The sequence below is a fragment of the Mytilus trossulus genome, chromosome 4 (assembly GCF_036588685.1).
Source record: "Mytilus trossulus isolate FHL-02 chromosome 4, PNRI_Mtr1.1.1.hap1, whole genome shotgun sequence".
Lineage (NCBI taxonomy): Eukaryota > Metazoa > Mollusca > Bivalvia > Mytilida > Mytilidae > Mytilus > Mytilus trossulus.
In genome coordinates this window covers 11,679,295-11,697,450 of record NC_086376.1, presented here as the reverse complement: position 1 = coordinate 11,697,450, position 18,156 = coordinate 11,679,295, and the positions used below count along the sequence as shown (strand labels likewise).

At 31.3% G+C, this 18,156-nt stretch overlaps 1 protein-coding gene across 1 annotated transcript; it reads right to left on the bottom strand.

Moving 5' to 3' along the window:
* Positions 1-4,426: 4,426 nt before the first annotated feature.
* LOC134714685 (E3 ubiquitin-protein ligase RMND5A-like) lies at positions 4,427-14,241 on the bottom strand. Its single transcript, XM_063576158.1, has 9 exons — positions 14,013-14,241; positions 13,193-13,338; positions 12,559-12,696; positions 11,503-11,603; positions 10,814-10,980; positions 9,338-9,503; positions 8,529-8,631; positions 7,674-7,828; positions 4,427-7,056 (listed from the first exon to the last, which is right to left on the bottom strand). The coding sequence occupies exons 1-9, from the start codon at positions 14,146-14,148 to the stop codon at positions 6,993-6,995; spliced, it is 1,176 nt and encodes a 391-aa protein (XP_063432228.1). The 5' UTR covers positions 14,149-14,241; the 3' UTR covers positions 4,427-6,992.
* Between the last annotated feature and the right edge of the window lie 3,915 nt (positions 14,242-18,156).

The window sequence follows — 18,156 nt, the reverse complement described above, 5'->3', positions numbered from 1 at the left end:
ACTATAAATCTAGACCTTGTATCTATATAGTGTCATAGATCAAACCAATCTTATACTATAGATCTAGACCTTGTATCTATATAGTGTCATAGATCAAACCAATCTTATACTATAGATCTAGACCTTGTATCTATATAGTGTCATAGATCAAACCAATCTTATACTATAGATCTAGACCTTGTATCTATATAGTGTCATAGATCAAACCAATCTTATACTATAGATCTAGACCTTGTATCTATATAGTGTCATAGATCAAATTTATTCGTTCAGTGTATGACTACTTGTTTTTGGTCGAGTTGTACCATTTCAATGGATATTTTATAGTGTGTTTTTCTATATTGTAATGTTACACTACTTGTTCTTGTCAGGGTGAAGGTTGTTGCCTGTTAAAACGTTTAAACCTCCTGCATTTATTTTTACACCTGTCCTAATCCAAAAACATTAGCTTATTGTTCAGTGGTTGTCGTTTGTTGATTTGGTTTATAAGTATTTCTCGTTTTTTTTAATGGACTTTGATCCGTTGGTTTTCCTATTTAAAGTGATTCACACTGGTCATTTTGGGGTCCTTATAGTTTTACATGTTTATTGTATATAACATCTTTTTAACTCTTTTACTCTCCCATTTTTCAGTCTAAGAATTATGTGTCCCTTGGGAGGATATTCTATGGAATGTCATATATAATAGTTAACCTGAAACCAGTTAGACCTGGAAAAGGAACAGTGAAATTCACCATTGCATATTATGGTCATCAACTTTACAGTCCAAGAGCCTGGTGTGAGAAAATAACAGAACAAAAACAAGAACCTGTTACAACTTCTGCATCTGTCATGCTATCCCCAGGTCCAACTAGACCAGATCTGTCTTGAAGAAAACATTTAACAATGTCCAATATTTTACATAATATTGCATGTATATCTAAAATTGATATATATATATATAAGGATATTAAGTCTATAATTCACGTTATTCCTAATTTTAGCAATAGTAAATCAATACAGTTCTGATGTCACCATGTTGTTGTTGTTTTGTATCTTTCTTCCAATGTCTAGAGAACTAACATTATGGTATTATGTCTTGTGAAAGAGAAATATCAGAAGTCTTATTAATAACCTTTATTCTATCTTACAACTGTTAGGAGCGTTATTAATAAAAAACAAAAAACTGTCTGCAGGTCAAACAGACCATTTTAGCTTTTTTTGCATATTCATTGAATTGCATAAAGACTCACTGTATGGGAAATAATATATTACCCTGTCTAAACTTCTTTGACTTCTAGCAAATATTGAAATAAATCTTTTTTATCGTTGAGTATATTGTCTTTCCTTAAATCAAAATCATTAGATGATTTTTTTCGAAATTAACAAGTCAAATAAAGTTAACATCCTCTTCTACAGTACCAATTACCTGGTAGAAAAATGTGTATAAAACTAAACAATTCAACTGTTTGGCTTAGATACTTTAGAAATTGTATGCTCTCAATATTTCATTATGTTGGTTTGAGATGCCTTTGCTATTTTATTTTTTTGGCTAGAAGTATTTATATTATATGATCTGATTTACAAAAGGACACTTTATGAAGTAACTTCGTGGATCAAACAATAAATCTACCAAGAGTTACAGTCAGCAATGAGACAGTTACATGAACATTAAAAATCTTTCAACGACTCTCCGTAGACAAAAAGAAGACTACTGGATTAGACAATTGGGAACTGCAACACCGTATGGCTGCAATGACAAAATTGATGGTATAGGTATTCTATCAAGTCCTTCGTGTAACTCGGTGAATGTGATGAATATTTTCAACTCGACTCCCCGACGTAGACGTAGTCATGGCCATCGTCATTATACATCACCCTCTCTGCATGGTGTCACTATTAATGACTTGCTGCCATGCATACAAAAACCGTTAGGTATTCATCACATTCGCACGAAACTTTATTCATTACCCCTTTCAAAACTTCATTCTCTGTTCAATTCATGTTTGGAATCCACTGTTACAAACCCTCATTCAAACCAATACAAACTACAAGCTATAATTTCGGATATTGCTAGTCACAGACTTTTCAAGCCAGTTCGCATTGGAAAAGATGAAAAAGAGAAAAGATCTTTTCTAAATCTTTCCTTTGCCAACAAAGGTCTCGATGGCGTCAACCTAGGCAATATCCTTCATCATAAATTAGTTCAATCGAAAATACCTCCTTATTTCAAAGACCAGTCTGTACCAATTATTTCTTATACCTATACCAAACCTATTGCAACTAAAATTTTCAATTACAAACGCGTTTTGCAGGATCTCGATATTGACGACTTCGTCTAAACCTCCTGATTGCACTTGTGCTAGTTCCCAATTCACATAAAATCCTGCTGGTCACGTTATTACCGGAGACCTTAACATTGTTAATAACATTCTCTACGAAACGTTTTATCGAAAGGTCCGAAATATCGTAAGCCTAAATCCATCAATTGGAAATACAACTTTAAAATTCTGATGGATTCAGTCGAGGATTATGCCAGGCAATGGGCTAAGCGCGAGAAGGAAGACGTAGACACTCTATCCGAATGGATTAAGGCAGTGAGGTCGTTAATACAAATCAGAATTAAGAAACTGAATGGGTCCATCAATGCCCATGCTACGTCAATCTTCAAAGATCCAAATATTGCTAAACACCTATCTGACCTCCATGATAAATATGTTGTTGTCCCCGCAGACAAAGCCCCAAATAACATTGTTTTTTTTCTGTAAAAGTCATTACATTAATTGCTTGATAAACGAATTAGGTATAGACAATTCACTTGGAAACCCAACATATACCCTCACGACACTTACCAAAGAGGAAATCCTGGTATTTCAACCAAAGATGAAGAACTGGATCTTCCATCACTGTATTGGATACCTAAACTACATAAGTGTCCTTACAAACAACGGTATATTGCTGGGTCTTCCAAGTGCTCCACGAACCCCCTTTCTAAATTATTAACATCCATCTTATCAGCAATCAAAGACGGGCTTCAAAGTTATTGTGAAACTGCTTATTCCAGAGGTGGCGTCAATCAGATGTGGATACTTAAAAATTCCAAAGATCTCTTAGAGTACATACAATCTAACTCTCTTTCATCTTGTAACAGTATTAAAACATTTGACTTTTCTACTCTTTACACAAGTATTCCACATTCCAAACTAAAAGACAAATTAAAAGAGTTGGTATTACTTTGCTTCATAAAAAGAATGGCCAACGTAGATACAAGTATCTTGTCTTAGGGAGGGATAAATCCTACTTTGTAAAGAATCACTCTGATTCAAACAAAAAATTCTCTGAAACCGATATTATCAAGATGCTTGATTTCTTGATTGACAACATATTTGTTACGTTCGGAGGACGTGTTTTTCAACAGACTGTCGGCATCCCAATGGGAACAAACTGTGCCCCTCTACTTGCTGACTTGTTTCTTTATTATTATGAGGCTGACTTCATGCAGGAACTTCTTAGGAAGAAGGATAAGAAGTTAGCAATATCCTTTAACTCTACTTTCCGCTATATAGATGACGTTCTTTCACTAAACAATTCAAAATTTGGTGACTATGTGGATCGCATCTATCCCATCGAATTGGAGATAAAGGATACTACAGATACAGTTAAGTCGTCTTCATATCTTGACTTACATCTAGAAATTGACAATGAGGGTCGGTTGAAGACAAAACTTTACGACAAAAGAGATGATTTCAGCTTTCCAATTGTGAACTTTCCATTTCTAAGTAGCAACATTCCAGCAGCACCTGCATACGGGGTATATATCTCCCAATTGATACGATATTCCCGTGCTTGCGTTTCCTATCATGATTTTCTTGATAGAGGGTTACTGCTCACAAGGAAGCTATTAAACCAAGAGTTCCAAATGGTGAAGTTGAAATCATCCCTTCGTAAATTTTACGGACGCCATCACGAGTTGGTTGACCATTATGGAATAACCCTTTCACAAATGATATCGGATATGTTCCTAACGTCGTAACTACAATCCCCTTCCCTTTCATGAATTTGACCTACCGTATTAGACTATTTACCGGATTTGTAATCACATAAGCAACACGAGGGGTGCCGCATGTGGAGCAGGATCTGCTTACCCTCCGGAGCACCTGAGATCACCCCTAGTTTTTGGTGGGGTTCGTGTTGTTTATTCTTTAGTTTTCTATGTTATGTCATGTGTACTATTGTTTTTCTGTTTGTCTTTTTCATTTTTAGCCATGGCATTGTCAGTTTGTTTTAGATTTACGAGTTTGACTGTCCCTTTGGTATCTTTCGTCCCTCTTTTAAAAACAAATGCTCAGAAACATAAAATTGACAGATTTTATAGTAAATACTTAAGCTTACATAATATGCTTAAATACTCAAAAAGAAGAGCATTTATAATATAAATAAACACATATACTTTAGGACAGGTTTATTCAAATGAATTCACAACTATATATTGTTTGTTTTGTCTATAAATTAAAAAAAATACACATCATAAACAAACTTGTATATGTTTTATTCCTGCCAGTCCCTGATTAAAAAGTTGCATTGTGTTTTGATGTCAATTATGAAAAAAAGACATCACAAGTTATAGTAAATCAGTAATGAATAATGGATCACATTGTGGAAGCAATAGTGAATCATTGATGGATAATGGATCATAGTTAGGTGATTCATAAGCCATACTAATTCATGGATAATTAATCACACTTTAGTGATTCACAAGCCAAACTAAATCATTGATGGATAATGGACCACACTGGGGTGACTCACAAGTCATTGTTAATCATTAATGGATAATGGTGACACACAAGCCATAGTGAATCATTGATAAATAATGAATCACACTTTGGTGATTCATAAGCCATATTAAACTATTGATAGATTACGGATAACACAATCATGATTTACAAGCCAAACAAACCATTGATGAATAATGGATCACAAAACTCTTATTCACAAGCCATGGTAAAACATTTATGAATAATGATTCACACTGTAGTGATTCACAAGCCATAGAAAATCATTGGTGGCTAATAGATCATAGTTATGATTCACCAGCTTAAGTGAATCATTGTTGAATAATGGACCACACTGGTATGGAAGCAGTAAGAATATAAGACAAGGACATCTGACCAAGTTAAAACAAACAACACACTTGAACTGAAATCAAGCTGTTTTTATTTATTTAGTTTACTGAATTCCATGATGCCTGAACTTTACAGTTTTTCTTAAATATTCTTTAACATGTGGAATATGTAAAGGCAAATTATATGGACAGTTTATCAGAAGTTAAAGGTCAGATTTCCATGATTTAGCAGTTAAGCATGGGTTGCTACCAAATGAAATGTTTTTTGCATAATATGCTTATGTGAAGACCACATGTGAATAATGATAAAGAAGGGGGGATATTAATATCTGAACTACAAGGCATTAAGTCAATATAACTTTTAAACGTCTTCTTACATTAACACATGATGATGTAATTTAACTTCAAGTCAAATCAAAGACAATGATTACTGGTTTATGCTGGAAAATTGTTCCAATTAAATTATTATAGAAAATGTTAAAACTCATGAAAATACATAACTCTGTGTTTACTTAAGTAAAGTAAATTTCTTAACAGTGCCTTAATTGATATCCGCAGTGAAACCCATACCTTATAAAAAGTTTTTTTCTCACCAAAATAATTCACAAACGCTTATGAGAACACAGCTGCTTGACCTTAGAAATAAGGGAATATTTTCTCAATGAAAAAGGAAAAACTCATTTTGAAGTATGTCAGAAAATGTCATGAATAACCAAGTCATCTGATTAATAATATTGTAATATTTTACCAAACCTTTCTATACAAGAAAATATGAACTTTAAGTAGTTTATTTTTTTGAATGAAAGTTTAACCTTCAGACCTGCTGATGGTTCTACATAATGCCATTCTATAATGTCTAAAACAACAAATGATTGAGTGCAGTAGTTTATTTTTCACTAGTGAAATCTTGATGAAGCTACATGTACTCTTTTTCATATAAAAGCTTCTAAATACCACAATAAAAAGTTATCAAAGGTACCAGGATTATCATTTAGTACGCCAGACGTGCATTTCCTCTGCATAAGAATAAACTATTCAAATCATGTTTTAAGACTTACCATCACTATCTATACCATGGTTGATATGGACGAAGATATTTATGGCTTCACAATCTAAGATTGTGCACATTTTCCACACAATTTCTATAATTTTAAATGCATTAAAACTATAAAAGCCTAAAAAGGGTGAGAGAAACAATTTAACACTGTCACCAATGCAAGGCTTGTAAATCTCAGTAAAAATCCTTGGCTGCCTGAGATTTACCAAACTCTTTACAGTGTCAGGTTCATAATTTCTTACAACAAAATGACTTTTTAAAAGTTATCTTAGTGTTTTGTGGAAAATTAGAAGATCCCTGTGTCAATTGAAGGTTTTATTTTTTACAAATTGCCTTCAATGTATGTAATGTCATATACAGAAATTAAAAACATATTATAAACAAGAAAAGCATTGCTTGTTGAATATAAATTAACAAATAATTCCACATATAATAATTACAATATGTAATAAATATATCCAGATTGTATTTTCATACAAACATTAAAGTAATATTTTCCCCTTGTTCAAATAACTACAGGTGATATTTTACTTGCAGCTTGGTTGAGGGCAAGTGATGTTATTTCTAGGAATCCACTGTGTAATTATATATTCTTGCATTAAAACTCCTGAATACAAATGTCATTATGACATATGATTTCCAATAGAAAAGTCTGTCATTTGTATTATACTGTACTTTTTTTCAGCAGGTACAACTCATAAATATTCAACATGTGAAATGTTAATCAAGCTTCCAACAAAAAAGATGCCACTGCAGGGTTTGTCCATACTTCCTGATTTTCATTATACCAAACGATAAAGTCTGTATTGGTTGCCAAGAGCATACACACAGTGACTAGAAATACACTTGTCGAGCATCTGAAGGTGATTGCTCCACAGGACAGTAAGGACATTTCACCCTAAAATGTATTGATAAATATATTACTTCCTCTTTTTCTCTTTAGTTGAATGCAATCTTTCTCTTGGGTTGCAATTTGTATTTAAATATTTACACATTCATACTAATCAATTGAAAAATAATAATATTTCTGTGTTCCTTGTTAAACATCAAGTTTTTTTTCTTTTCTTACATTCAGATACTCTTCTACATGTTTTGTTCTTTTTAATACAGGGCATAATTATATGATGTCATATAGGAAAAGCTATTAAAAGGGAAGTAAGCGATGATCTGTTAATGCACAGTGTTTGTGTTTTTACTGATTAAAAAGCCAAATTATTAAAGTTGAATAACTAATAATATCATTGAGAATGTACTACTTAGAAACACATGTAAACCAAGTAACATTATGTATCATTCAGGATATTTTTACTAAGATCCAAAGGAAATTCACTGCAAGAACCTATCAGTCAGGATGTTATTAAACAGAACCTTTGGAAAGTAACAGAACAGGAGCTATCATAAGGTTGTACTTACTTAGAACCAATGGGAAGTCAAAAACAGAACCTATCATTTAGTATGTACTGACATAGAACCACTGAAGTCACAGAACATGATCTATGATAAGATTGTACGTACTTAGAACCACTGGAGAGTTTGGTTAAAGCATCTTTTGATATCACATGACCACATATTAGTCTCATTGGCGGATTGGTATCTGTACTCTGTTGACGTAGAATTGGACAGGCAAATACGGAATGGTATCGGAAATCAGTTCCCAAATCTATCTCAACCTGTCAATACAATATATATCAAGCTATTCTTCAGATAAACATGAAAAGAACAGTTTAATTTTCTCAAATAATATAAATACATTGTTACAATTGTACATACACAAAAATACTTGTGGTTTTCCCGTTTGAATGGTTTTACACTAGTAATTTTGGGGCCCTTTATAGCTTGTTGTTCGGTGTGAGCCAAGGCTCCGTGTTGAAGACCGTACTTTAACCTATAATGGTTTACTTTTTAAACTGTTATTTGGATGGAGAGTTGTCTCATTGGCACTCACACCACATCTTTCTATATCTATTATAAAAAAATAATCTGAATCAAGTCGTCAATTCCTTTTTGTGATTTGTATTAAAAAATATTCTCTTTTTTTTTCTCTTGTTGTTTCCTTTTCTTTTATCAAAGCCAAATAAAAACTATAAATAACTTCAAATTCAGTAGAATATAAACAAAATGTGTGGTATGTGGTATTGTTTCCTTCATTTTTTTTTACCCATAAAATAAGATTGCAAATTCATTTATGACTCTCTTTATCGACTTTAATAAAACACTGCACAAATAAATAAAGATAACTTTACTGCATGTGTTATTACATAGTAAGAGAGATAACATTGATTTAATAAACAATCAAATTAACAACCATATAGAACATTTTTGGCTTTTTTGATGTTTTTAGATACATTTTTAATCATTAAATCTACAAACCGGCAGTTCATCTTTATTACTCCATACACCTGACACTTGTCTTTGCTGCATCACTTGTTTTATATTCAACAATGGTGGCAGAGCAATACAACCTGCTTTAATGCTGAAATATAGCAAATTATCATTACACAACCTGGTTTAATGCTGAAATATAATAATGTATTTACTGCAGCAACATAGAGCTGTAACACTGTAAATTCTCATTCCTTTTCACACTTTATTTTGAACAAATACTTATAAATGCAATGTCAGAAAGCCTTCTCTGGGTGATATCGTTTCATCGATTAAACCTCTATAGAACTTTTGGAGTTAAAAATCATCATAGTTGAAAGACTTTTACAGACACCTGAATTACTCCATTGATTTTGATAGCTTGTTGAGGGAATATTTTAAAATGTAAACCCTTAACATTGTGTAGGTGTTAAGTGGTAATTGAGGTGTGTGCTTAATTGCTAAAAATCACTAGACACTAAAAATATCCAAAGACTTCTAGAAATAAGACAAAGGATACAGATTCTTTATCTTATTACTGTGGATTCATTTTTATTCGTTGGGATATCAATTTTCATGGGTTTCGTGGGTACAGCTGAACTACAAATTCAAATGTTAACAAATAACATATTAATATGGCCGGGTTATTGTCTCTTTTTTCAATTTTAATAATAGGCTTTGTAAACAGAGATTAGCAAAACCATGAAATCAAAAACATCCATGAATATGCAAGTTCTGAACAATCCCAAAAAAATGGTACCCATAAAAATAAATGAATCCATAGTATTGTTTTTTATGATGATTACTCATAATCATACCTGACACTTAATGGACTCTCCATGGACATGCCCATCAAGGTACATGCATCTCTTGTAAAAATATCACAGATTTCATCCCAGTATATGGTAGAGAGAAGATGGCTATACGATGAATTCTGTATTCCATGTCTTAGAAATAACAAACTTCCCATCAATATCTGTATATCTGTAATATAAGAGGTCAAGGATTGAAAAGTTTATGGCCAACAATTGGCTAGAGCATTAACTTATGTGAAATTTTAAAGCAAATTGTTCCAAAAGAAATACAGTAATGAGATGGGATCATGAAAAGTTAAAAGTATGCATTAAAAATTGTAGAAATTTAATTAAACTCTAGAACTATTCTTATTAACATGTTAAACAATGTTGAGCTACACTGCCAACTAGAAAAACTTATATGCTGGCCTGATGGACAGACATACAAATATACAGACAGACAGACAGACGGAGTACAAACCTAAGATCCCCTTCTAATTCTTTGGTTAGGAACTAATAAAAGCAGGTTTGTGTAAATAATTTTCAGTTCGTTAATTGGCAAATTATCTTTTTAATTTACATTAATTGCAAGTTCTTGAAAAAGTCTGTATATTCATTCTTAAGATTTTAGCTAAGCTTGTAAGTTTTTCAAAGTTACAGATAATTGTGTTGGTGAAAGGGGATGTACAAATTGAATTACGAGGGGAGATAACACATAATTTTTTTGGAACAAGTGAGCTCCAAAAATGTTACTTTTTTTCTGAAATTGCCCCTAAAAGCCAAGTGCAGTGACAAAATAGTATCTTTTTATTTTCCAAAAGTATTTAATCAAATTCAATCAACAACTTTTAATATAATAGTTTACATATGCTACATTCCATTTTATAATTCTCACATAATATGAGAACTTTGACATCATATAACCAGTAGCTTAAGGGGGTAGACCTTGGTCCAGGGAGATAACTCTTTAATTCAGTGATGCGTTTGTAATAGTCAAGTTTTATTAATGTATTTTAAGCATTTACCTGAAACAGATTGAAAATAATCTATGTATCCTAGAAGCTTATAACGTATTTATGAAAATGGCTGACACAAACGTACTGATGATTTTAAGAGTTGTTTCCCTTAACCTAGGACTACCACCTTAAAAGCAAGTCTAATACCTCTTATTATGGTCTTATGGAAAGCAAGGAAAAAAACTACTTAACAGCAAAGTATAAAAAAGTCTATCATATTTTGTTTACACTCCAATAAAACAACAAAATTCATTACAAATTTATAATGATGAAAGAATGGTGGTCAGATCAAGTGATTAATAATGTATAAACCTTTGAGAAATCCTCTATTTTTTGTATCACAATTTTTTTTTCGACTCCAGTCAATTTCTTTTTATTTTTTGGGCTTGTTGGTTTATCTTATTGATGAAAAGCCTATGTCTCTTTTTTTCATTGCAAATAATATATATATATTAATTACTATGAAGTACATGTGAAGCAATACCTCTAGCATGCTGATCTGCAAACTTTTCAAAATTTTTAGAATAATAAAGTGCAGCTAGTTGTGCTGAAGGTCCTTCTTTTATCAAGTTTATAAACTTTAATCTGTGCAGCTTAAATTCCAATGAACTGTTCATTTCCCTCAATTTAACTGCATGAGTATGTGCCCAACTGAAATACAAAAGTTAATATAATAAGCAGTTCACATAAAAATTTAAACAATTCTGCTTGTTTCATTTTTTTTTTTATATTAATCTTTTTTTCAATAAAAAGAGAAAACATATAAGTGGAGATAACTCTAACTTTCCATTAGGTTTTTTATTCTGCTTTCTGAAATAATATCAATTGGAATCTTTTCATTAAAGTTTGTCTTTATTTTCATTTTATATTTGCCTTTCTTTTAGTTCACACTAAACCGGTACACATGTATACAAATGTAACTGACTTAGCTGTTGCCACAACAAATATATTTTTACTCTGCTTATTTCAACTATTTTGTTCAATATATTTAAAACTACCTATAACTTTGAAATACTTATAGCTTAGTTATTCCAAAATCATATGTCTCATTTATTCCAAAATTATATGTAAATTGTACTTTTTTATATAACTGTTGAATTTCTCTGATCAATTTTTTTCCATACATTCTGGAATGTTCCACTGGAATGTTTTATTCAACCTGACTAGACTTACCATAGTGCTGGATCAAGATCATTCATTCTTAAGGCACCAAGTATTCTGTGTAATTCCATAAATGGTTCTTTCTTATCTTCAGCAATGGCAAGGTCAGCATCCTATTAAAAAATAAGATAAAATAAATAAATAATAATCTATTTTATTATTGTTTCACTTATTGATTGACCTACATATTATGCAATATTTCATTTTGTATTCTTATTTCTCATTTGCTTCCACAATCTAATTTTAAATCCATACTGAATTGAACTAAACCTCGTAAATGATCAATCAATGTTTTTCTAAAGAAGAATATCTTAACTGCACCCATACTTAACTAGTTAATAAAATTGATTTTTTGTTGTTGTTTTTTTCTGTTTTATAACAGTATATGCATATGTGTTTTTATATGAAATGGATGTCTGCAACATATTTCAATTTCTCGTGTTTCACTGTTACGCTGGACAAAATGCTTAGTTTTATAAAAGTTTGTGTTCTGAATGATAAAAAGGAGTGATTTACACATTCATTGAGGTTTACTGGGTTACGCTGGACAAAAAGCTTAGTTTTATAAAAGTTAGTGTTCTGAATGATAAAAAGGATTTACACAATCATTGAGGTTTACTGGGTTACGCTGGACAAAAAGCTTAGTTTTATGAAAGTTTGTGTTCTGAATGATAAAAAGGATTTACACAATCATTGAGGTTTACTGGACTTGACTCTTTTGACTTAAAAGCCTCAAATATTTCAATTCTTCATTCTTATAATATATTGTTTTAGACTATTTTTCTTATAAATAATATTTTTAGACAACTGTAGCATTGCATGTATAAACATACTATTGTTCATTAATCTGTATTTTCCTAAATGATATAATTTTTTGCAGTGAAAGTTAACATTTTTTAAACATAATTTCTTTATCTTTATGAAACTGTTAAATAAGTGTACAGATGTTATCAGTTGTCATCACCTAAACTAGAGCTTTAAAATCTAAAATATTAGAATTGGTTAAAGAATTAAGGTGGTGACAACTATCAAAATCTACTCACTCAAGGATAACATATCAATAAATACCTCAACAATAGAGTCAGCCACATCTAACATTCCTTGCCTCATGAAATGTTCACATACAACTTCATTTAATAACATAGCTTTCTCTTGACCCTCAAATGCTCTATCAACTATCACTGATGAGAAGTCATTTACAAAGTTCTGAAATTAAAGGGAATACTTATTAACTTGATACAATGTAATTAAGTGTACATATTACTTAAATGATTGTCTAAGGTGACTTTGTTTGTATGTAATTGAACATTTTAGAAATTACATGAAGAAGGTGCACATGGGACAAAGTTGAAGCCTATGCTTGCATATAACTTAATAAAGAGACATACATCTGTAAAAGTAAAAGTAATATACCCAAATTTGAAATTGATCTAAGTTTAGTGATCATTAGCATTGTGTACTAGTTTCATAATATTAGGTTGAGGGAAACTATGTCATTAAAGATGTACACTTTGCAGAGTTCGCAAATTTTTTTTTCCTGGTGGTCCTTGAAGAAAATCTGCTGGTCTTCACTATTAACTCTATTGAAAAATACAAAAATTGTGCCAGTCCTATGCAAAATTTTGGTGGTAAAATCCTGATCATGAGGACCACCACATTTTGCGAACTCTGACATTTTGTCTAGAACACATTTATAAAATACCCTGTCCACAGATTTTCCAACTTTTGAGACAGTACTGTGAAGATCTTTGTGCTCCTGGCCATATCTTGACACAGCTTCTTTAAGCCTTCTTAAAGTCTGGATTAGAATCAGTGATTGTGTGGCTGTCAACTCATGGTCTTCAGGTCCTTTCAAAATTAAAAACAAAGGTCATTTCAAAATGCTTACAAAAATACATTTTTTCAAATACATTGTAGCAGTAAATCTTTGATTAATAATTTGTAATGTAGGGATCTAATTAGGTCCCTTTTTAACAAGATAAAGGGATTACTTTAAATATCCCAAAAGAATATAATTATATGCATAATTACAGACAAAACATGAGCTCTGGTGAGCTCTTTAACCGACTATCACATAAAAAATCATGCAGCATCATGCTTCTTCTTCTTCTTGTCTCCGTATAACTTTAAGCATCCTTTATAAGATCACCACCATGAGTTATGATGTATAAAGGAAGCATTTAAAGCCTGTATCGGAACAGATTAATGTGAGCATTTGCCTACCCAATTCCCCAGCCAGGCTGTGACGGGTCTTATTACCAGAAAGTTTACCTTCCCTAAGCATAATACAATATCACAAAATAAAAATACAACATGCAAATACCGGCCTGCAAATACTACCAAATAAAAATGAAAAAACATGCAATTGTAAATGTGATGTAAGCTAACTGCTCTCTTTGATAAGAATTCTTTCAAAGCATTTCTTATCTGATAAATAAGCTTTATTCAGAGTAGGAAAATTATTCAAACAGAGACAACATAAGCTCCTAATGAGCTTTTTACGGACATAAACTCAAGCACACCTTCGTTCAGTTCTCTTTGAATGCTCTGAATGGAGTTCGTCAGTTCATCTAAGTTATTCGCATAATGTTGGTTTAAACCTGTAAATTTTTCAAGAACTTTGTTGACTTCTTTTTCAACAGCTTGGCAAGCATCCATACTGTCAATTATCAAACACAAGTTTAATAGAAAAACACCAATCAGAAATATTTTCCTTTCTTTGTTGTCATTTTATCGTCACCGGAAATACGAAATGAAGGTCAAGGTTATTAAAAATCTAAGTTAATACCAACAACTATTGTTTTATGGATAGCAAGAACGGACTGTCTGTTATTTACAGAACTTTTCCTGGAGCCGATGCAGACAATAAATAATTAAACTGATGGTGGAAATTAGCTACAAATAAATTTTAGGAATCGTATTATAAAAAAGAGTGGTTCTAGATAAATTTCAATATGAAAATCCCACAAACTATATGTCAGTGACCCCTTTATAACTCAGCTTTTTAAAAGAATTCTATGATAATACTTCAATAGTTTGTAAAATTTTGAAAAGTTAAGCATAAGTGCAAAATTTAATTGGCCTTTTATTCAAGAAAACCTAGAGGTATTGAAAAATATTGCTATTTATATAAAATAAATGTTTGGAACTGAGAAAACTATCAATATAGTATAGATATTGTTTCATTAAACACTTTGAGATTATTAATGATATATATATATTGTTATGCCTTTTTATGTATATGGCTCTGATCTGGTTATAGATTAACATATAAAAAAATAGTTAAATTCATTTTTATGATTTGAGTCAACATTATTGTAACAGTTATAAAAATCATTGTAATACATTGCTTTGCTCTTCATGGGCCCTTTAATTGGAATAAAAATATCTTATCTTGTAGTCATGATCACAGGGTCATACTTTTTTAAAGGTAATTCTGATCTATGTATGTCTAATACGGGAGAATTTTGCTCTCTACTTTATTTGATAATTTTCTAGAAAAAAAATCAATGCAAGAAAATATTGAATTCAAAAGAACCGCTACCACCGGAAGTTTTAAAAATTATAAATAGAATAATTACATGTATTACTGTCTGTGATAGAATTCCTGCTTAAATGATGAAACATAATTAATCTGTTTTTGTGTCACAGCTAACAGATCTTATCATCTTCGCTAGCCAAGTCGGTTACGATCCACTCCCGCTCTGATCAATTGACCAAAGGAGACATAAGTAACTCCAATTTATAAAAAGAAATCCCTTAATAAGGGCACTAGCTATAATCAAATTCTCATATTTGATTTATATAACAATGTTAAAAATTTCAAATTCCAAATAATAAAAAGTCTAAAATAAACAATACACCGGGCATGGCCTCGACTATTATGTATCTAATCAGAAATTGACAAATGTAATTGTTTATCAAATTTTTGTTCAGGAATACATTCAAAAAGATATAACGAAAACAAAACGATGAAATGTAATCCATTACTGAGGTCAATTAAAAGAAGTTAAGACGATGGAACAGATTAAAGCTTAATGCATTAAAATGTATTTTAACTCAATTATACCTATGAGACATACATATATACCAGCGCTGCAGCTGATTACTTACCTGGGTATTCAGTGTATAACAGGATACATAAAAATAGCTTGGTTTCCGTTGTAGTAACAATTGTTGTAATATACGTTTATAATGTCTTTAAAAAAAAAGACTAAGGTGTCAACTCTTCTGGTGCGTAGAATCAGGACTATGGCTCTAGAAACAATTCTGTTGCTCTTTATGTTTGAAAAGTCTTCTAAAAAATAATCTACAAAATAGTCTATCCTTTTTTTAAACTGAGTTTTACTACGCGTATTGCTGTATGTTTGTTCTTTTCTATATTGGCTAGAGGTATAGGGAGGAGGAGATATCTTAAAAAACATGTTTAACCCCGCCGCATTTTTGCGCCTGTCCCAAATCAAGAGCATATTGCCGGCTTTGTTAGTCTTGTATGATTTTTTTTATTTGACTTTATTTTATATATTTCGAAGTTTTGTGTTACGTCCATTCTCATTAAACAAGTATATACATTTTTTAGCGGCCAGCTGAAGCATGCATCCGTGTGCTGGATTTTCTCACTGTATTGAAGACCCAGTGGTAGACTTCAGCTGTATTTTGCTCTTTGGTCGGGTTGTTGTGTCTTTGACACACTCACTGATCTTGACGTACAAGATGTCTGCATGTGTATTTTTATTTACGAATTAGTTCCTTGTACCGATGATAAAATTTAGCAAATGTTTTGACTAGTTTGTGATATCGAAAATCCTATTGTAATAATTTTTCAGTAGTACATAGATTTCTTTCGCTAAATTCTAATACGTTGTTTCTAACATGAGCGAATCGTACAAGTTGGGATTTAAAAACATTATATTAAAGTTGGGACGAGGGGGACGACACCATCAGATGATCTTAAAATGGATAGGTAACAATAAAAATCATCTCTTTTATCGTCAACTTTGGTATTAAGATTCCCGTTATTTATATACATATCAAGATCCAGAAAAGGGCAGTGTTCATTCATTAGCTTTATTTAAAGTTAATTCAACAGGATAAATCTCTTTAATATACATACTGAATTCGTCATTATTGAGAGCAATTGTATATTCCAAATATCTAAAAGTATTATTTAATTTTTGCATCAGATGTTGTTTTAATGGGTCTATGCTGATTTTAGTCATAATTTGTAACTCATAACAATACAGAAACAATATAAACGATAAACGATATACATGCAAAAGTTAGGCATTTTTTAAGTGTTATATGTTGACAAATTGTGATCTGAAACTATTATGTAAAATGATTTTTTTTACAAAATGCAATGCCTTTGAAAGTGATGAACAACTCGGCGAGCACTTTATTCTACGAGAATAACTGAATTCAACGGCAGGTATTTAAAGAGCTAAAACATTTGAAAATTAATTTTACTGAAATGTTGACCGCATGGCTCGAGGGCTGATATTGACCGAGGGCTGATAATACATGCGATATGAAAAATGACATGTTATGATCTTTTTATCATATGCTTCAACACGGTAAAGAAAAATTAACAGATTCATGTGTTGATCCTTTTACGTGGTTCCCGAGGTTTAAAGAGTTAAGGGCATACGATACAGTTACAGGGAAGGCAGTGACGTTGCTAACGTAATTTGTTATTTTCGCGACGTCAAACTGTGACATATCGGGAAAAGATGCATTTTTCGACTGATTTTTATCATTCAAACTGATTTAATTTGAAAACGAGTTCATGGACCCCTATTTTTCAAAACGGCATTTTGTTTCATTTTGCAGGGAGATTATGTGACCCAAATTTTATAAAACTGTAAATAGAGGATTTTTTTTTAATTTTGATAAACATGCAGTAATAAATGACGTTTTTTCCTCAAATCATGAACATTTGATAAATATGAGTTATTTCTGAATAAAAAATTGCATATTTTTTTGCATATTTATAAAATATAGAAATTACCGATTATTCAACCAAAAAAAAATTGTGTTTATCTTTTATAACAAAAAAGTTATGTCTTTCTTTCCAAAAAGAAATTACGGACACAAATCTGAATTTTGAGCAAATATACCAAATTTCGACCTAATTTGACTCAAAAAGTAGCACATGAAGGTATATTTTTTATTACATATTTAAATTAATCAGGTAAAAAATAGCCTATATGCAAATTTTTATGAACTTGTAAATACAGGATCAAAACTGTATCGTATGCCCTTAAAACGTTCACGGACGTCGGACCCAAAATTTGCCCCGGATACATTCAATATGAAATCTTTCTATCATATGCCTCAACAGAAAAAAAAAACAGTTTCATATGAACGAATCCACAAAAAAATAATTCAACAATATACATGTACATAATTATAAACATTGTTTGGAAAAGTCATTATTTTAAAAGAAACTTTCTAAATTATGTTTCAGAAAGAAAAAATAATGCATTTATTTAATAATTTGTTTGTTTGTTTGTTTTTAATTATATTTTTCTTTATCATTTTACACAATATACTTTCCAGTTTTCAAATAATTGTTTTGTACACTACTTTGAAATGTTTTTCACTAAAAACGTAGCATTGAGGTGTATTTTCCGGAATTGCCCGAGTATCACCGGAATGCCATGTGAT